Genomic DNA, 21444 nt, shown 5'->3' on the forward strand with positions numbered 1-21444 from the left:
GAAATTGGATCAATAAAACACGTATTGCTTTCATCTACGAGCGGCGTCGGTGTGAGCTATGTGCTAAGGACCAGAAACACGCGTCAACTTAAGGCTTACATTCTGCTAAAGATTTGGACGTTACACTCATCACATGCGATGTTTCCTGAGCTCAGCAGCGAATATTGCCTTGACTACAGTATCCAGGTCTGGAATGAGCCCTGATCTTTGTCTGCTCAAGCCTCCTCCAAATTCAGGAATAGTGAGTATGGGAGATTGAGTGAGATAAAAAGTGAGTGACCTGTGAACCAAGTTTGGATCAAAGCAGACGAACTAACATTGTCCCAGACGATGATATACCTGGGCTGCTCTGGCCCTTGGTCATTAGGGTCATCGGGCCCCTGGTCATTAGAATCATTAGGCCAGAAATGTGAGAATGTGTGCAGGGTTGTATGGGCCCAGGATTGCCAGATAGTGGGGGACGTCCTTGTTTTTGTCAGGATGAAACCTGCCTCTTCTACGTATATAATAGCTGATGCACAGCATCTGCATTTAGCTCCATGACTCTCTGAAAGAGACGAGACAAAACATTGTATGGAAAGACAGACAAGGATCAGTCAATATGACGTAGCACCATACACTTCCAGATCCAGGGCCAATGATGGGATAGTACAGCTGACCTGCACATATTCATATCTCAGTGGTTTTAAACGGTGAAAGTGACTCTGTACAGCTGCTTCATCCTATTTCTACTCTTTCAGTAGACAAGACGTTATCTGCCGTTATCTGGTTCTGCAGTTCTCTGAGTCTGATGCAGTTATTTGCATTGACCATATTTACAATGTGGGTCTCCTGCTCTGAGGTGGACAGGAGACCTTTTCCACCAGATACTGGTTTTCTTGCAGTTCTGTAAAAACCTCAATATGAAAATACAGTGCATCAACAATCACTGTAATAAACTGTAATAACGGAGGTTTTGAAGGGCCGTCCCTCCCTTCACATTAAGCCACAGCTACATTAATACAGCAGCCCTCATCACAGTGACTAATAGTAAACATGGTGCCCTGTGTATGTCTGGTAATCATGGATTGTAATATGTTTGAATGAAATAGTTGTTGTGTGGGTGTGTTGAGAGAAGAGGTAACAATTTATATTTAACTGTGCAACCCTGTCCTTTGAAATAAAAAACAAAAAAATAAATCTTGTAACATTTTAAGAACCATTAAAGTTCTTTATTCCAGTGAAGGAGTCGTTGGTAATCAAATCCTTTGTTCTCGGCTCCCTCCAACAATGCCTCTACATAAAGGCAGTTTAGTGCAGTACAAAACCTTTCATCTCTCATAATTACACTATTAGAATAAGCTGCAACCTTTTTTTTTGCTTTACTTACTTACTGTTCCTGTCAGACAATAAATCACGTTTCCACCATTTGTTCCCTCTAGATTGATGTAAACCTGTATGTTTTATAACTTTGTATCACGGAGAGTAATTTAGTCATTCAAACACTAAAGACATCTGCTCACAGTAACGATTAGGTCTTTGGCGCATGCTCAGTCCCGCTCAGAAGACAGCCAATCCTGTGCAAGCAACAGCACAGTGCAATTTGCATCAAGTTGATATATATAGACCGCCCTGTGCTTCTGGGAACATCTTCCGACTCAGAAAAAATCTAGAATCATGCCTGACGACATCGTCAAAGCGCCCAAGAAGGGCTCCAAGAAAGCCGTCTCTAAGACCGCCGCCAAGACCGGCAAGAAGAGGCGTAAGAGCAGGAAGGAGAGCTACGCCATCTACGTGTACAAGGTGATGAAGCAGGTCCACCCTGATACCGGCATCTCCTCCAAGGCCATGGGCATCATGAACTGCTTCGTGAGCGACATCTTTGAGCGCATCGCCGGTGAGGCCTCTCGTCTGGCTCACTACAACAAGCGCTCCACCATCACTTCCAGGGAGATCCAGACCGCTGTCCGCCTGCTGCTGCCCGGTGAGCTGGCCAAGCACGCGGTGTCTGAGGGAACCAAGGCTGTGACCAAGTACACCAGCTCCAAGTAAACACCTGATGGAGACCAACAACACAACGGCTCTTTTAAGAGCCACCCACTTCATCTAAAGAGGAGTTCCTGCTGTATTTAAGGTTGAAAGAGGTTGGGGTGAAAGCCAGTGAAAACTCTGTGGATATTACATGCCCTCAATGTATATCCTGTTATTATTGCAATGTACAGTGATTGCACACGATAAGAAAGTTGGCAACAATTCAACATGCACAAAAATTCTTAAACTGTACAGAGTATCATTCACTTTCAAAAAATAATGGAAATGTAGCCAGTAATTTGCAGTCAGAGCCTTATCTACTGTCTCATGAGGTGCTCTTCTACTTTAGAGATTCTGTCTTCTTCAAGTGTTTCACGCACAAACTGTATTTTTGTAGAATATTAACCACTGATGCCAGAAAGGCTGGAGTAGGTCAGTAACATGAAGTTTATATCTGTAGATCAAATACCTGTTGACGGTAGTCTGTGTAAGATACGGATCACTAAGTTACATTTAACAGCTGTTACTATAACCTGCTTTATAGAGGCTGATGGCCAAAATTATCATCTTATAAAGGAGTTTAGGATCTTAATGTAGGTGCTCAGTAAACTCTGAAGTTCAGTGGATACTCCTGAAGACATCCAGCCACCACTAACTGTGGAGATCTGGATTTTGTTTTTCCCACATTACACTTTTATGTTGGTGTGAAACCTGTGAATAACTTTAATGCTTTTACATATTTCATTTATTTTATGACTAATTTTAATTGAGGTATTTATTGTTACCATTTTACATTATTTGTATGTTTGGATTGCTCTTAAATTAGTTGCCTGGAAAAAAAAAAAACCGTTTGCAGTGCAAGGTATTATACAGTAGTTGTATTCTGTGCAGGCTTCTCAACTTTTGAGTCAGCCTTCTGTCTCTAAGCTTTCCAGCACATTTCATCTTAAACCGGATAAAGCATGACATGAATACAAACTAGTTATTGTGTCTAATATGTCTCCTCACAAGTGGATTCATATTTGCTACTTTATTCTCCTCCTGTATGCATGTTTAGATTTATTACTATTTGATACATAAGTATACAGTATATGAGCAATGTGATGTTCTTAAATGTATCATTTTTCTGTCTCAAATAAAAAGTAACTTATTTCTGCTGTTAATAACTTCTGAATAAACAGGAAAATGCTCTTTATGAAGATGTGGGTGGCTCTTAAAAGAGCCTTTTATAGGAGCGTTGGTACTTCAGACTGATAACAGCTCACTTCTTCTTGGGTGCTGCTTTCTTGGCTTTGGGCTTGGCAGCCCTCTTTGCGGGGACTTTCTTGGCTACGGGGGCCTTTTTGACCACCTTCTTGGGGCTCTTGGTGGCCTTTTTGGGGCTCTTGGCTACCTTCTTTGGGCTCTTGACGGGCTTCTTGGCCGCTGCGGGTTTCTTTGCCTTCTTGGGTGATTTCTTAGCGGCTGCTGCTGGTTTCTTTACTGCCGCTGTCTTGGTCTTTTTAGCCGCTGCGGGTTTCTTAGCTGCGGGCTTCTTGACTGTAGGAGCGGTTTTCTTTGCCGGTTTCTCGACAGCCGTCTTGCTCATCTTGTAGGAGCCAGAGGCCCCGGTCCCCTTGGTCTGGACCAGAGTCCCCTTAGTCACCAGGCTCTTGATGGTGGTGTTGACGCGGGACTTGTTCTTCTCCACATCGTATCCATCGGCGGTCAGAGCCTTCTTCACGGCGGCAGCAGACACGCCGCTCCGCTCCTTGGATGAGGCCACAGCTTTAACGATGAGCTCACCGACGCTGGGACCAGCCTTCTTCGGCCTGGACACCTTCTTCTTCGCTGCTTTGGCCGCCGCGGGGGCTGGAGCTGGAGCTACTTCTGCCATTTTCTATCGTTGTGTTTGTAGTCACGAGAACACGAGAGTCCGACTGACTGTTGAAGAGCTCAGAGCACGGGGCTGCACTTAAACACACCATGAGAACCGTGGAGACTCAACCCAGCCCGGGACTCCTCAGTGCAGTCTGAAAGCAGAGTCACTTGTGTTTTCTCTTCACTGATAAAGACTCAAAACTAAATGTGGAAGAAGTACTGAAGGCTGACGGTGAAGGGAGCCGATAGCGGACTAGTGTCTCTTCATATTGAAGTCATGTAGAGCTCTGATGATCTCTGTGTTGTGTTTGAGGAGCCTCCAAACCTCACCTCCTCACCGCCGTGGACACCACTGATCAGCGGCTTTTCCCACTCATTTCTCTCTAAAAATGATTTAAAATGCATCAGAGCTCCATCAAAAGTCGTTTTCCAACTGGTCCACATGTTTGTTCAGAGTCTCGATGTAAAAACAACCATCTGATGTTGATCAGTGTTTAATAAACTGAAGTTATTCTGGGAGCAGCAAACACACTGATGATGGTCGAGGCTTATGGTGCAGTTCAGCCAGACTTCCTATCAGAGCTGCTCACTGTGAACATGTCCTCAATCAAACTCAATGACAAATACATTAAGTAAGTGGCTTTAAATGTTACAGAAACATTGTTTACATTATTCATGTATCAGAGTTGAATAAAAAAAACATTAAGTGTCAAGTTATTCTGTCAATTCTAATGAGATTTGAAGTGAGTACTGCCATTTAGATTTAGATCTCTTAAATTTAAAACAGCAGTTCAGATTCGACAGAGCTAAGAAACTATTTTGCATTTTTCTAACAGCTTGATGAAACTAGTTTGTTCCAGAAGGACTAACTAGTATTTTTATTAATATTTTTAACATAATTTGGACCTATTGTATACCCCGGGTCATATAGTGTTTTATATAACTGGGGGCAGAAGTCTCGCTGCCTTGCTCCTCATTGCTGTATTTAAGTTATCTTGAATATTATGATGGTTATTATAGTATTTTTACTGCAAGAATCATAATGTACAGCATATATATTACATTAAAACCTTACTACTATATCTTGAATTACATTACTATATTGACCAACTCTACACATTGTAAAATCAATCAATACGTTGATTGACTTCCACAGATTGCATTTTGCACTGCAAATCAGAACAGAGTTTATTCTAAATATAATATAGATTCAGCAAATTCATCTGTGGAGACAAAAAAATGTTTTTTTTTTTTCTTATGCATGTTTTTACAAACTCGCTGATGTTGGCTTCCATTGTTGTTGTACACAAGTACTCACCTGTGGTCTTTTTAAAGTGCTTACGCCCTGATTGATGAGTCAACAATCAAGCATTCAGGTGTTTGGCCAGGTCACTGCTGTAACGTAATAATATAATATAATTGTGGTTTACGTGTAATTTTAGTGTGGTAGCAATTTTTTTTTAAACTGTAATTGTAATGCGTGTTGGCTGACATATTTGTTCTTTAAGTGAACAGGACAAGTATCTGGTTAAAGCAGTTGTCAGCAATGTATTTGGACACTTCCAAAGCTCCTGACAGACCTCTGACGTTGCTGACAATTACCTCCTCTTTTCCTCTGCATCCATTTTTTGCACCATGTTTCATATTTTTTCTGCATTATATTTAATATTTTATTTCGCACATATCGCATCTTTGTACAAATTGTATTCCTGTATAATATTGTATTTGTACAATTATATTTCAATCAGAGTATGGTGGAGGCACAAGAAGGTGTGGTAGTAGCTCAGTCTTTAGGGAGATGACATGACAATCTGAGGTTCAGTGGTTCAAGTCCTTGTAGTGACACTGTCACTTATTCTGGTACTCGTATGCAATATTTTAGTTTGTGTACAATGGGTGTCAATAAAAGTTGATCAACATTAACATAAAGAAGACTTTGGTTGCTTGATGGCTCTAATCTCGAGCATCAAATGTGTTTGGCAACAGTTTGCACAAACATCGAATTTGTACTGTTAGCAGGTGAGTTCCAATGGATACCGTCACTGGAACACAATTTAGTCGTTTTTGATTTGTGTAAACTAAACTGTGAGCTGACTTGTTTCATGTGTTCTATCACATTGAAGCCCAATTGTTCAAAATTCGGGCTCGTCCGGGATTTGAACCCGGGACCTCTCGCACCCTAAGCGAGAATCATACCCCTAGACCAACGAGCCATACTTTTACAGTTAAAAGGAGGACACAAATCTTGCTTTCCTATTTTTTCCAGACTTGTACTTAAGTTCTGTTCTGCTGATGTGGCATCTTACAGACCCATATCGTATCTGGTCAAAGAGCGCCCTCTGCTGCTCAACATTTTATATCCCATTCAGCCCTCGGAGCTCTTCACACCCTGCTCATGTGGAACGGTGCCTCGCTATTGAGGTTATTTTGGGCAAATGACAACATATGCTGCATATCTTATGGTGTGTGGTATGTGGGCCGGCCTCACCCAAATAGACCTCACGTTGAAACTCGCCCATTTGGGAGTGTGATATGGCTGCTGGCTGTCCCCCAGATCTGCTCAGGATTTGGGGGTTCATTTGCTCAGCTTGCTATTTCCATTGTTTTCCTCAGCACGTTTAATGTTCAAAAAAATGTCATAAAGGGCTCGAAATGTTTGCAAAGGCGCCCTCAAGAACTCGACTATTTGACAGACAGTCCTACAGCCCTTACAGACTTTGTGGCAACACGTGGACGTTGGGAGTTGGTCCCAGAAAAAAAACCTCACCTCCTCACCGCCGTGGACACCACTGATCAGCGGCTTTTCCAACTCATTTCTCTCTAAAAATGATTTAAAATGCATCAGAGCTCCATCAAAAGTCGTTTTCCAACTGGTCCACATGTTTGTTCAGAGTCTCGATGTAAAAACAACCATCTGATGTTGATCAGTGTTTAATAAACTGAAGTTATTCTGGGAGCAGCAAACACACTGATGATGGTCGAGGCTTATGGTGCAGTTCAGCCAGACTTCCTATCAGAGCTGCTCACTGTGAACATGTCCTCTGCTGATAATAACTTTTAATAGAAATAGTTATACTATTAATGATCAAACACACTGACAAATAAATGCAATCTGTCTGGGAGAGCAACGTAGTGCTTCAAATGTTACAGTAACATGGTTTCATTGATACTGTCAGAGCTAAACAGATATTACATGTATTCTGCTGAGAGTTATACAGCAGATCAAATTGTAAATAAATTAAATATACTATATGTAATTTTTCTAACGGCTTCTAAAAATGTCAAACACTATTACCATACATTATATTAATATTTTCATTATTATTATACTCTGTATTATTATTTTACAAACACAAAGGATTCAGTTCCAAACTTTGGACCTGTTGTATCAGTGTACAAACTACCCGTGTTTATATAATACTGTACATATCATTGCTTTGTATTTCTGGGGCAGTGATGTTAAAATACATTTAATTGCATTAAATGTCTTGTTAAATGGATTCATGATGCACTGACCTGAAGAGGTACGGTTTAAAATGTATTGTTTCACATTCTATGTAGAGGAAGAGAAATGTTTATAATACAAAACATAGATTAGGTAGTACATTTGTAGTAAAGGAATACATCTCGTCAGTGTGCTCAAGCTATACTCATTTACTAGAAGTATCTATATTGTGTCTGTGGCCCAATACAAAAGACTTGATGTGTGATATTGGGCTGTACAAATAAACCTGGTTTGACAGCTGAGATGAGTAAATGCTTTGTGGTTAGTACTGTGCCTTCCTCATCATTACTCTGACATACCAGCAGATGTGTTTGCTTCCGACTCACATCCTATCTTGAAAAAAACCCGAAGCTGGATCAGATGGTTTCATAAATTTAAGTCTGGTTGATATCATTTATTTATAAATATTCTTTTCAAAAACAGACCTGGACCATCAGAAAAAAAAAAAAAAAAAAAAGGCACAAAAAACAAACTAAAATTCAGCCTCAGATATTACAATAGCCTCATCACAAACAAATTAACTTCAGTAAAATAGATAACACCTTCATGGATGTTTCATCCAGACAACTTTCCTGCTCCCAGCTTTGGGTTGTAATAGTTCTTCCTTTATTAAACACTTAACCCAAACCCTAGTTGACCTGCTGACACCTTAAGTAAATGGTAGTTTGTGTTTTCACAAGATGTACAGCTCTGTTAAGAAGTGACCTGCGTTCTTCTCCAGGATACCAGCTCTTTCATTGAGGACGTGTGTGGCCCTTAAAAGGGCCTTTGATGGTTTGATAACGAGCAGTTAGAGTTTAACCGCCGAAGCCGTACAGAGTGCGTCCCTGTCTCTTCAGAGCATACACCACATCCATGGCGGTCACCGTCTTCCTCTTGGCGTGCTCGGTGTAGGTGACGGCATCACGGATCACGTTCTCCAGGAAGACCTTCAACACACCGCGGGTCTCCTCGTAGATCAGACCGGAGATACGCTTCACTCCACCACGGCGAGCCAGACGGCGGATAGCGGGCTTGGTGATTCCCTGGATGTTATCACGGAGCACTTTACGGTGACGCTTAGCGCCTCCCTTACCGAGTCCTTTTCCGCCTTTGCCTCTTCCGCTCATTTTCACTGGTCAGAGTATTTTGTCAATATGAAGAATGATGATGGTTCACTGATATTTAAACCCTGCCTGAGGACGTGATAGAAGACATGGGGGGGGGGGGGGGGGGGGGGGGGGGGGGGCTTCTCTTCTTCTTTGGATTTAACTGAAGGGTGATGTGTAACTTGGTGCACCCTAAAGGACTGTTAGAGATAGTGGACTAACAAGTTCAGGTTAAAAGGGCTTTATTTAAGTTTTTGAATGGAACAGGTTTATATCCAGAATATAACTTCTACATGAAGTCTTTTTTTTTAAATTTGTAATAATATTATTGTGTTTATGACAATTGTCATAAAGCCATGATGTTACACACTCCGGCACAGTAGGTGGCGGCATGCACCTTAAACGTGTGTTTGTAGTCCGCCAATAAACATAAAAGAAGCAATGCGTGTCTCCTCCATAGTTTGTTGCTTATGGGCACAATAGGTACTTAAAAGGTGTACTAAAGTACATTATCAAGGACAATTATGTTGTGTGTCTACGTAGACATATCAGCAGATATTAATTTAGTGTCTGTTGTATAGTCTCACTCAGTCGTCGTTTTTTCGACTGTCTCACTGTATTTATTTTATATTTTGTTATTAATCATGAAGTGATGAAACATTTACATAGTGTGGTTTAGCCTAATTTCTGGTCTGTGGGCGTTCAAATTAAACAATATGGAAATGAAACCGGAGTGAGAAGCAAAGTCAAAGCTGTATTTCAGAGGATTGACTTCAGACTTTGTTCTTCATGAACTGACACCACCAGAGCTGATGTCTCTGTAGAGCAGCGGTTCCCAAACTTTTTAGGCCACCCAGGGATTGGGGGTGCGTGAACCCGGTCGGGATGTCCCATCCCGACCGGGTTCACGCACCCCCAATCCCCCACACCTTAAAAAAAAAAAAAATCAACAGAGCCTATTTATAGCCGCATAACAATCGGACCAATGAGAGAACAGTTTGCTCGCGCGTGGCGTTTGTTTACAAGATTTAGTCCGCTGTTAAATGTTGCAGTGTGAACACAAACCGAACAAAGGGGCAACTGCAACATTGTATCATATTAATCCCTGAATCGGAACAAAGCAAACGAACTACGGGTGTGAGAACGCCCTGAAACACTGCAACAAAGTTTCAATAAATTTCAGTTACACAAGGCGTCACTTTTAAAGAGCAATAAGGATGGCGAGGACACACGCACAGGCTCAGAGGCAGATTGCATCACATTTAATTTACAATTAACCAAACATAGCGGTTATGTTACAGGTCCCAGCATGAATGGGCCTGATCACAGATTTTGTGCCTGAGAAAAACAGGAAATAAATGAAACAGGCAAACGCTGTGGCTTCTCGCTTCAGTGTCCTCTCAAGCTATCTTTATTTTTACACTTCTTTAAGTGAAAACAGTCTTCTGTATATGTTTCTCCATTTCAAAACACAGGAAAAATACATTAAGTTGTAATAAACAAAATAACAAAGGTTACACTACTATTATTACATGTTTGATCAACATATCTGTTGTCTCTTGGGCTAAAACCCCTCCTAACTGCACTTTGGCAATATGCCCACAGCCACTGTGGCGTACGTGAGACAGACACTCTTCCAAATGGCGGCGGTGCGTCACCAGTACAGCGAACAGCTAACAAATGCTAACAAACATTCACAACACTTATATACATATTACAGTCACATTAATTAACATATTTAGTATGGATCGACCTAACAGAACATAAAGAGTCGATTCATTTCATCATAAAGAAAAAGTTCATTGTGTAGGAGCCAGATAAAAACAAGGGATGTAACACAGGGCTACTATTAGCTTAGCTAGCACTCAACAGTCAGTCTTAACAGTCAGTAGCGATCAAACAACTACATAAAAACACAAAATACTCTATACAAATGTTACGTACACATTGGTCCTGAATTCATGTGTCTTTTGTGCACTTTTCATGTTACTAACCTGAGAAAAACAGGAAATAAATGAAACAGGCAAATGCTGTGGCTTCTCGCTTCAGTGTCCTCTCAAGCTATGAGAAGACGCTGAACGCGCACCTACAAATCTCTGGTCGCGAGGCAGATCGACAGCGCTCCAGTGCCACCTACTGGGCATAGATAAAAATACACTTCTAAAGGAAGTTTAATTATGATAGGCAAATCACAGAAATTCGTTCAAATATGAATCTAATAACAAAAATGTGACCATACATTTTGTGTGCGTCACACGCTCCCGGACAAAATAAAAATGGCTCCTGACATGGCAAAAGAAAACTTTTTCAAACACTACCACAAAACCGTTGAGTTCTTTCAACAAATATAACATACTCTAGTGTCTGTATAGGCGAAGTAAGGTAAGGTTTCAAATAGGTCAAGGTAAGTATGTTTGTGCTATGTATGTGGTGTGAGGTGTGTGTGTTTTTCAGTGTAGGTAGACAGGAACAGAATAAGGCACTACTGGGGTGTAAGGCATGGCCTGGTATGTCAGTGCCTGATGAGGTATTTGGTAAGATGCCTGGTAAAATGTTGGATAGTGTTCCTGTTGTGACATGGGGCATGGCTGCATTCCCCAGACGGGTATTGGCTGTACCCTTACACTGTTTACAGAGCTGTATGGGTAGTATGAGGGCTGACCCAAGGACTCATATGTCAATATCCGTGTGGGCTTTCTGTCTCGTGTGGACCTCCTGACTTGTTCACTCTCTGTGTCAACTGCTCCAGAGACTACGGATCCATCACCTTTATCTGTACTGGGTCTAGTTCCCTCATGCTCATACTCTCCCAGTTGTGCTTGGTCTACGGGTAGGTGATTTCCATTGATTTGCACTTCTGGTCGCTCCTGTCTCAGTTCTCTTTCAGGTATGAAAACAATGGAGTTTTCTCGTCTGTCATCTCTCACAGGTCGTGCTTTTCTACTAGCCTCCCTTGCAGGTAAGATGACTCTGGGTTCAGGCAGTTCTGAAGTTTGAATGTGAGCTGCATTTTCCCAAGGTTGAGAAGTAGGTCTCACAACTCCCATTTCAGTTTCAGTTTGTCTTGGAACCCTCAACCAGTACTGTATCCTTGGAGTGTCTTCGTCTGTGTCTGACGAATCACTGTTCTGAGATAGATCCCTCTGGTTTTGTGTCCTTGCAGGTCTGTTCTGCACTCTTCTCTCTGTGAGTTGTGTGGTCTTTTTCTGTGGGGTTAGGTCGACTGGTAGGTCATTGACAACATGCAGGAGATTTCTGTGAAGAGTCCGCACTCTAATCCCACCAGTCTCTGGGGATACCTTGTAGACGGGGTTGTCATTCACTTGTTCTCGAACGACATATACTGTTTGTTCCCAATAAGATCTTAACTTCCCTGGACCCCCTCTCTCACCCAGGTTTCGGACCAGGACCCTGTCACCAGGCTGGAGGATGACTCCTTTCAGGTGACGATCATAATGTCTCTTGCCTCTAGCGCTTGATTGTTGACTATTTTGAGAGGCAACTTGATAGGCTTCTCTCATTCGCTTCGCCCATTTCTCTGCGTAACCCTTTGGAGAATCTGCTTCCTCTTCTGTGGACAGCCCAAACAATAGGTCAACAGGTAGGCGCGGATGACGTCCATACAGTAAGTAGTGTGGTGAAAACCCTGTGGCTTCATGTTTGGTGCAATTATACGCGTGCACAATCTGTGGTAGGTGTTCTTTCCAATTGCTCTTCTCTTTCTCTTCTAGGGTTCTCAGCATCTGAAGCAGGGTTCTATTTAGACGTTCTGCTGGGTTACCCTGAGGATGGTACGGTGTTGTCCTGGAGTGGCTTACTCCGGTTAATTGTTGTAGAGTTTTGAATAGTTCGTTTTCGAACTCTCTGCCCTGGTCATGGTGTAACTTTGCTGGGTATCCAAAACGGGGAATGAAGTCCTTGAAGATTCTTTCGGCAGCTGTTCTTCCAGACTTGTTTCTCGTTGGATACGCTTGGGCAAATCTGGTGAAATGGTCTATGACAACCAAGATGTATTCATACCCACCCTTGCTTGTCTCCAAATGCATGTAGTCAATGGAGACCAGTTCCAGTGGTGAAGTGCTGGTGATACTTCCCATTGGTGCTCTGATGTGAGTCACAGGTTTCTTCTTTTTGATACAGGGGCATCTCCTGGTCACGTAAACTTCAATGTCTCTTTTCATAAAGGGCCAATAGAACCTATCTCTCGCCAAGGTAAGGACTCTCTCAGTTCCTACGTGACCCATGTCATCATGGAGGTGCTTTAAAGCCACTGCGTGGTACTTTGTTGGGAGGACGAGTTGTTGTCGCTGCGTTGTCTGCCTGTACAGCAGTTGATTCCTGATGTGGAGTTTCCCCCATTGATGCATGAGCTTTCGCAGCGGACCATTCGCTCCTCGTCGATCTTCATTTGACAAGACTCTCGTTGTTTCCTTCAGTCTTATTAGTGCCCCAATTGCTGGGTCTTCTCTCTGAGCCTTGGCCAGCTCATCATGGTTAATAGTAGGCAGATGTCCTATCCCATGAGGCTCTGGGTCTTGTGCAAGATTGAGAGCGGCCACATAAGCAATGTCTTGTTCCTCTGCAGCCTGACTACCTTCCCACGTTGCAAATACAGTTTCCTTGGACAATTCTTCAGTGCATTCTGTCACATACCTGTCAAAGTCCAGTGGTAGACGGGAGAGGGTGTCAGCATCAACATTGCTCTTCCCTGGTCGGTATCTGATATCAAATCGGAAGTCTGCAAGTTCACCTACCCATCTGTGACCAACGGCGTTTAGTTTGGCTGTGCTCATGACGTATGTTAGTGGGTTATTGTCTGTGTAGATTGTGAAGTGGGGAGCATAAAACAGATAGTCCCTAAATTTCTCACAAACAGCCCATTTCAAAGCGAGGAACTCAAGCTTGCCAGAGTGAAGCCTGTAGTTCTTCTCAGCCGGAGACAAAGTCCTTGAACCATAGGCGATGACTCTCAGTCTTCCTTCCTGGCGCTGGTAGAGCACTGCACCTAACCCTTGCTCTGAGGCATCAGTGTGTACGGTAAAGGGCAGGTCAAAGTCAGGATATGCTAGTACAGGTGGGTTGGTAAGCGTGTTAATGAGCTGGTGGAGGATACCTTGGTGCTCTATTGTCCATTGGACTGGGGACCTTGATGAGAGCTGGGCACCTTTCCCTCTCTTCAGTATCCTCGTTGAGTTTTCTGCTGTACTTCCTTTTACCTGCAGCAATTCATAAATGGGCTTGGCGATGCGGGAGAAGTCTTGGATGTATGTCCGATAATAACTGAGGAATCCCAGTAGCTTCCTGACATCTCCTACCGTGTTGGGTGTCTTCTCCCTCAAAGCTAAGACAGCATCCAGGTCCTTTGGGTCTATCCGTACTCCCTCTGCAGAGACCAGCCTTCCCACATACCTGACTTCATGCTTGAATAGATCACATTTTGTTGGTCTGAGCTTCACACCATGCCGCTGCAGAGCTCTCAGGACCCGCCTTACCCCCTCAATGTGATCTTCAAAGGATTTGCCATAACAAAGGGCATCGTCCAGGTAGGGAATACAGCATTCATCCCGCAGGCTGTCAAGCATTTCCTCCATGCTTCTCTGAAAGGCAGCTGGAGCATTTGAGAGGCCAAATGGGATCCTCACCCATTCATATAGACCCCAGGGTGTGACAAATGCTGTCATGTGACGGGACCCCTCAGCGATGTAGCCCTGGTGATAGGCCTTTCCTTGGTCCAGAATGGTGAACCAGCTGTGACCTCCAAGGGTGTTAATTAGGTCTTGAATGCGAGGTAAGGGGTGTCGGTCTGGCACAGTCTTTTGATTGAGTAGTCTGTAGTCAATGCACAGTCTGAGTGTTCCATCTTTCTTTCTAACACAGACCACTGGAGCAGCATATGGTGATTTTGACTTTACTATCCATCCCTTAGCAAGCAGAACCTGTACATATTCCTTGACCTCCTTGTAGAGTGGCTTAGGAATAGATACATAAGTTCGCTGGACAGGAATATCATCCTTAAGGTTGATGCTCATTTGGAGACTGGGGATGCATCCGATGTCATCATCGTCCTTTGCAAAAGCTCCAGATTCTTCGTACAGCATTTGATTGACTTCTTTCTGTTGTTCCTCTGTTAGATGGCTTATGTCAACAGGAGGGTGCCACAGTGGGATTGAGTTGCCATTGTTTAACCGAGTGGCTGGTGCAGAGTCGGTACCATGTACTAGGTTTTCATGTTTCTTGTGACTCTCTGGCTCTGCTTCTTCTATTATTTCCTCAACAAGCTCAATACTGCCAATAACTGTCTTGCTGGGCAGTATCACATCCTGCTCTGTGTGGTTCCCTATAGGCACTTCAACATAGGGCCTGTCAGACTGACGGATTTCCACCAGCCCCACACCCATGTCTAGTCTCTCTAAAGGTAAGCTGTTGAATTTGGGTTCAAATAACACCAATGAGCCAGAGAAATGAAAATTGTCTGGGATTTGACATTTGACATAGGCAACTTCTCCAGGACGGATGATAGCCCCTTTCAGACCGACCTTCACAGTAGTATATTCTTCCTCTGGCTTTTGGGTCTGCACAAAACTCACAATTGCTTCAGCTTTGACACTGTCAATTTCCATGGCTCCAGCGATGAGATTTGTGAGGATAGACAGGACTTTGGGTCTGCTTTGTTGCCCAATGATGAGCTCTTGAATTACATTAAATCCAATCAATGGCCTTTCTATCTTTAAACGACTCACTAGGAACGGCACTCGAATAGACAGGTCTGGGTCATTGTTGCCTTGTAAGTTGACTATTACCTCAATCCATCCGTCGTAGGGTATTTCGTCTCCTGTGATGGCTAGCACATCCAGTTCCTTGTCAATGAGTTCACTGAGAGGTCGAATATCTTGACAGGGTAAATATTTCTCTTTCCAGGTACGATCAAGGATACTCACATTTGCTCCAGTGTCTAACAGAACGGTGACAGCATAGCCAGCCATGCTGCATCTTAGCAGGGATCTGCGTCCTATGAGTGGAGCTACTTTGTCTGTGACTGGCTGTGTGTTGTTGGACAGCTGAGGGGAAATGACTGAACTGACATCGTCAGTTTTGGACGCCAGAACATCATTGCAGTGGGACTTGGTCTCGAATGCGGTCACAGATCGTCCCTCTTCCATGACCGAGGCCCGTTTCCCGACGGCTTTGGTTTCTTCAGGCAACCTACAGCACGGTGACCTTCACCTCCACAAGCGAAACAGTGGCTACAGTTAGGTAGGCCGTGTTCTACACACTGAGGGCATCCAAAAGGTCTTTTTTTTTTCTGTGACATAGCTTTGTCAGTGGGGTACTTATACACAGGCGAGTATGGCTGTTCAGGTGCCTGAGTTGGTGTTCTAAGTTGTTTCAGTGACTCTATGATCTGGTTTAAGGCCTCTACCTGAGCCGATAGTCTCTGAATTGTCTTGTCTTTATTTTCAGTTTCAGTACTCTTATCACCTTTGTTTGTCTTTTCCGGTTCAGCATGAGTACTGTGAGCCTGAGTCACTTTGCGGATGGAGCTGCGACCCAGTCTGCGCTTCCTTTCACTTTCTTCATTGGTAGTTCTGATTACTTGCCTCAGTAGGGATTCATCAGACACGGTGGAGTCAGACAGAAGAGGTTTTAGATCTCGCCTCACATCCTCATGTTTCTCACCCAGACCTTGGTAGATGGTGTTAAGGAACACACACTGTACTGTGGATGCATCATACTTAACCACAGAGTTAGATTGTCTGGATGTGAACATTATCTTCTGCTTTAGTCCAATTGTCCTGTATAAAAACTGCTGAGGTGTCTCATGTTCATGTTGTTTTGCACACATCAGTTCTTGAAACAGCTCTGTGCTGCCCCTCTCACCAAGATGAGATTGGAGGAAACTTTTCAGCTCTGTGACAGTCATTTCTTCTTTGTTTGTGAGCATATCTCTGAAGTTTCCAGGTTTGATTACACGCAGGACTCCTCTGATGATCTCATTCTCTGTGTGTCGCTCCCTCAGTCCCTCATCTACTTGTTTGCAGATACTGTTATAGCTCATATCTGATGCAGTGTCCCCGATCTGCCCTCCATGTATTTTAAATTCCCTACGCTGTAGCAGTGGGAGATCCCTTAAGGCTATCATAGTTTCACCTGCATGGGTGGGCTGTTCTGTTCCGAACTGAGGTATGTAGTGAGGTGAGTGATCAATGTGTAGCCTACTGGTTTGGGTGGGCTGTTTCTCGGTGTTGGAGTTAGGTAAGCACGGGGGTGAGTGGACTGTGTTTAGCCTACTGGGCTGATTACAGTCCCTGAAACTAGGCAGCTGCTTGTCTGCAGTGTGTGTGGTCAGTGGGACATTTAACTGGAGGAGTTTGTTGTAAATCTCCTCATAACTGGACAGCAACTTCTGCATATCAAGCTCATTGGTATCAATATTAGCAGTGGCTGTATCAGTTCGTGTGTGTGCCCCATGTGTGTCAGTGTTCACTCCAGTCACTTCATTTAGCATTAATCCAGAATACTCATTAGCTGTAGCTCTGTCAGTGTGCAATAAATGCATCATGGTCGGTGTGTTAATCTTCACCTCAGTATTCAACTGTTGAGTCTCTGGACTCTCGCTATGGTCTTCAATAATCTGATCTACTTTATCTTTCAGGTCCAATAACCATGACATACCCTCATCTTCTAACATCAATAGGGAGTTGCTAGACATATAAGCAGACAAATATTCAAAACAACTCTCCTCGTCATTTTCGTCCAACTTATCTGATTCAAGCTCATCAACTGGTCCAATGCTTTGAGTGAGCTCGAAGATCTCTTCAGATGTCAGGTTGTGGAGTCCTTTCTTTACTGTCCAAACAAGTCTCTTTCTCTCGTTGTCAGACATGCTGCACGTTGTCGACACCCTGGGACTGTTGAGTTGCGCTCTCTTGGCTTGGATCCCACTCTGCTGGTTCCCTCACCCTGGCAGTCGCACACTCTTAGTACCCCTCGCTCTGGCAACGTGTCGTCACTCTGGCCCACGGTTCATGGATCACTGGATCAGCAGTTGTCGGATCCCCATTCACTGCCGATCCCGGACGAGCCCCCAAAGATCTGTTACAGGTCCCAGCATGAATGGGCCTGATCACAGATTTTGTGCCTGAGAAAAACAGGAAATAAATGAAACAGGCAAACGCTGTGGCTTCTCGCTTCAGTGTCCTCTCAAGCTATCTTTATTTTTACACTTCTTTAAGTGAAAACAGTCTTCTGTATATGTTTCTCCATTTCAAAACACAGGAAAAATACATTAAGTTGTAATAAACAAAATAACAAAGGTTACACTACTATTATTACATGTTTGATCAACATATCTGTTGTCTCTTGGGCTAAAACCCCTCCTAACTGCACTTTGGCAATATGCCCACAGCCACTGTGGCGTACGTGAGACAGACACTCTTCCAAATGGCGGCGGTGCGTCACCAGTACAGCGAACAGCTAACAAATGCTAACAAACATTCACAACACTTATATACATATTACAGTCACATTAATTAACATATTTAGTATGGATCGACCTAACAGAACATAAAGAGTCGATTCATTTCATCATAAAGAAAAAGTTCATTGTGTAGGCGCCAGATAAAAACAAGGGATGTAACACAGGGCTACTATTAGCTTAGCTAGCACTCAACAGTCAGTCTTAACAGTCAGTAGTGTTGAGCATATTCCTTATATGAGTAGCAAAGCCATGTTGAGTGGCCTGTGCAGTGATGTCACGTGGGAGGATGTATACCTGTGTGCACTGGGGTGCTGTTGTGCGCATGAGCAGAATAAACGGTCAGTGAGTTCCCAGACCAAAGAGACGATGGTAGTCTATCCTTTTTCTCCCGTGAATGCTAGCTACTAGGAGCTACTAGCTAACCACTTTGGTGACTGTAATAACGGAGATAGCTGCAGGAATGTCTAACGCTACAGGTTATGGGCCCAGTCAATCAGGCCAAAGGTGGTTCAGACTTTTATTCGACGGTGATGAGAAAAATTACGAGCTCTGGGAAACGAGGTTCCTCGCGCACATGGAGTTACGTCGCCTCAGAGAAGTTATCTCGGAAGACCCGGAGATAGCTGAGGATGACGAAGAAGCTCTCGCGGAAGACGAGGGAAAGAACGGTGAGGCATATGCAGAACTAGTGCAATGTCTAGACAACAAGAGCTTGTCATTGGTAATGAGGGACGCGAAACGTGACGGAAGAACAGCACTGAATATTCTTCGCGAGCACTATGCGGGAAAGGACAAACCCCGCGTTGTGAGTTTGTATTGTGAACTTTCCTCGCTCCAGAAGGCTAGCAATGAAACGGTCACGGACTATATTATTCGAGCAGAGACTATATTCACGTCATTGAGAAGAGCAGAGGAGCATATTAGTGATGGGCTTCAGATGGCTATGGTAGTAAAAGGACTACCTGATTCATACAAGCCATTCATCGTGTACATCACTCAGACAAGTGACACTGTAACGTTCGGCGAGTTTAAAACAAAACTGCGAAGTTACGAGAGTACTGAAAAATATGGGAAAAGTGACGTGAATGTTGAAGAAGACAACGTGATGAAGACTAGCGGGGCAACGAGGTCACGAGGAAGAGGAAGAGGGAAGAAAATGGACATGGCTGATGTCGAGTGTTACACGTGCGGTAAAAAGGGACACATGGCCAGGGCATGTCCTGACGGTTACCAGGTGAGAAGAGAGGAACGAAAATGGGACACACCACAGCGAGGAAGGGGACGCAGCCGAGGACAAGGCCGTGACCATGTGAAGAAAGCTGATGGAGAGACAGAGGCAGAGCATACATCTTTCTGTTTCAGGATGAGTGACTGTCCTGCACAAAGAGGAAACAAGAAGGGTCTCATGGTCGACTGCGGCGCCACAACACACATGATCAACGACGCCACAAAGTTCAAAACAGTTGACAAGAGCTTCAGACCCGAGGACCACATGATCGAGCTCGCTGACGGATCCAAGGTGAGCGGGATGGCGAAGATGAGGGGAGACGCCGAAGTCTACTTGCTGGACAGCGAGGGACGACAGGTGAAAACGAGGCTCAAGCAAGCACTCTACATCCCATCGTTTCCACAAAACATCTTTTCAGTCAAAGCAGCGACAGCCAACGGAGCTGAGGTCCGCTTCAAGGACGGTAATGACTGGCTGATCCACAAGGATGGTACCATGTTCAAAATGGACGTGTATGGTAGGCTGTATTACCTTAGCACTGTAGAGGATGAAAATGTTGATGAAGTATATGGTTGTCATGACATTCAAACGTGGCATAGGATACTTGGTCATTGTAATTTTGATGATGTTGCAAAATTAGAAAAGGTGGTTGAAGGGATGTCTATAAAAGGGAAACATGACAAGTCCAACCAAAACTGTGAAATATGCACACAGGGCAAGTTTACACAAAGCAGAAACAGACAGGCAGACGCTAAAGCTACAACCGTATTAGAGCTAGTACACACAGACCTATGCGGTCCGATAGAACCAGCAGATAAAGATGGATACACATATGCAATAGCATTTACTGATGATTACAGTGGGATGATTTTTCCATACTTTATTAAAGCAAAGAGTGACACGACAAAAGCTACAGAAAAATTCATAGCAGATGTAGCTCCATATGGAAAGATAAAGTGCATAAGGTCTGATAACGGCACAGAGTTTACCGGGCAGGAGTTCCAGTCTTTACTTAGGAGTAACTTGATAAGGCATGAGAAGAGTGCACCCTACTCGCCTCATCAGAATGGAACTGCCGAAAGAGGTTGGAGAACCTTATTCGAGATGTCTCGATGCATGCTACTGGAGAGTAACCTCCCAAAGCAATTATGGACATATGCTGTACAGACAGCAGCTCAAATCCGCAACAGGTGCTACAGTAAGCGGCTAGAGCAGACACCTTACCGTGTTTTCACAGGAAAAACACCTAACCTATCTAACATGAAGATATTTGGCTCTGAATGCTACGTATATCAGCAGGATAAGAAAAAGCTGGATTCTAGATGCAAAAAGGGGATCCTTGTAGGCTATGACAAATATAGTCCAGCATATAACGTGTATTATCCCGAGACAGGAAAAGTCCTCAAACATAGGCTGGTGAAATTCCTCACCAAAGGTAGCGCAGATAGCCAGACTCAGACAGATTGTGACATGGGGGAAGATATTGAGAAAAGAGATACACCACCGAAGATAGTCAACCAGGGTCAGGGACAGCCTAAGGAGAGTAAAGAGTCAAATGTTGAGGAGACTGCTGAGGCAGGTCCGACCCAGACAGATAGTACTCAGAGAGAAGAGGGAGAAAAGAGATACCCTATGAGACAGAGAAAGGCTCCAGAATACTTAAAGGAGTACCAGTGTAAAGCTGAGTGTAATAATGACGAAAGTGAAAATGTAGATTATTTCTACAGAGTGGCTTATGATGTACCTAAAACACTTAAAGAGGCAATGGACTCTAAGAAGTCAAAAATGTGGGCTGACGCGATGAAAGAGGAGATGAACTCTTTGACAGAGAATAATACTTTCACTCTGGCCCCACTGCCAAGAGGCAAACAAGCAGTGGGAGGTCGCTGGGTATATGCAGTGAAAGAGAGCCCAGATGGATCTGAGACTTGTAAAGCCAGATATGTTGCAAAGGGGTATAGTCAAGTGGAAGGGATTGATTATAAAGAGACTTTTTCACCGACAGCCAACATGACCTCTGTACGAGCATTAATGCAGGTGGCTGTACAGGAGGATCTTACCCTACACCAAATGGATGTGAAGACTGCTTACCTCCATGCTCCAATAGACTGTGAGGTATATATGGAGCAACCGGAAGGTTTTGAGATCAAGTCAAAAACAGGGGAACACTTAGTGTGTAAACTCAACAAGTCATTGTATGGTTTAAAACAGTCCGGGCGGAACTGGAACATGTTACTGCATGATCACCTTACAGAGAATGGTTTTGTGCAAAATG

The 21444-nt window shown here is 43.7% G+C and overlaps 3 protein-coding genes and 1 non-coding gene across 4 annotated transcripts; 1 reads left to right on the plus strand and 3 right to left on the minus strand.

The window, feature by feature from the left end:
• The first annotated feature begins 1644 nt into the window (after positions 1-1644).
• LOC142938808 (histone H2B-like) lies at positions 1645-2079 on the plus strand. Its single transcript, XM_076082217.1, has one exon. The coding sequence runs from the start codon at positions 1657-1659 to the stop codon at positions 2029-2031; it is 375 nt and encodes a 124-aa protein (XP_075938332.1). The 5' UTR covers positions 1645-1656; the 3' UTR covers positions 2032-2079.
• Positions 2080-3039: 960 nt separating this feature from the next.
• Positions 3040-3924, minus strand: LOC142938803 (histone H1-like). The gene has a single exon (XM_076082211.1). The coding sequence runs from the start codon at positions 3884-3886 to the stop codon at positions 3272-3274; it is 615 nt and encodes a 204-aa protein (XP_075938326.1). The 5' UTR covers positions 3887-3924; the 3' UTR covers positions 3040-3271.
• Positions 3925-6011: 2087 nt separating this feature from the next.
• trnap-agg (transfer RNA proline (anticodon AGG)) lies at positions 6012-6083 on the minus strand. Its single transcript has one exon. It is a non-coding gene; the product is annotated as a tRNA-Pro (tRNA).
• Positions 6084-7245: 1162 nt separating this feature from the next.
• LOC142938811 (histone H4) lies at positions 7246-8500 on the minus strand. Its single transcript, XM_076082221.1, has one exon. It carries the CDS (start codon positions 8482-8484, stop codon positions 8173-8175), a length of 312 nt encoding a protein of 103 aa, XP_075938336.1. The 5' UTR covers positions 8485-8500; the 3' UTR covers positions 7246-8172.
• Between the last annotated feature and the right edge of the window lie 12944 nt (positions 8501-21444).

This window comes from Anarhichas minor, unplaced genomic scaffold (genome assembly GCF_050575085.1).
Source record: "Anarhichas minor isolate MPS153535 unplaced genomic scaffold, ASM5057508v1 ptg000090l, whole genome shotgun sequence".
In the NCBI taxonomy this organism is placed as follows: Eukaryota; Metazoa; Chordata; class Actinopteri; order Perciformes; family Anarhichadidae; genus Anarhichas; species Anarhichas minor.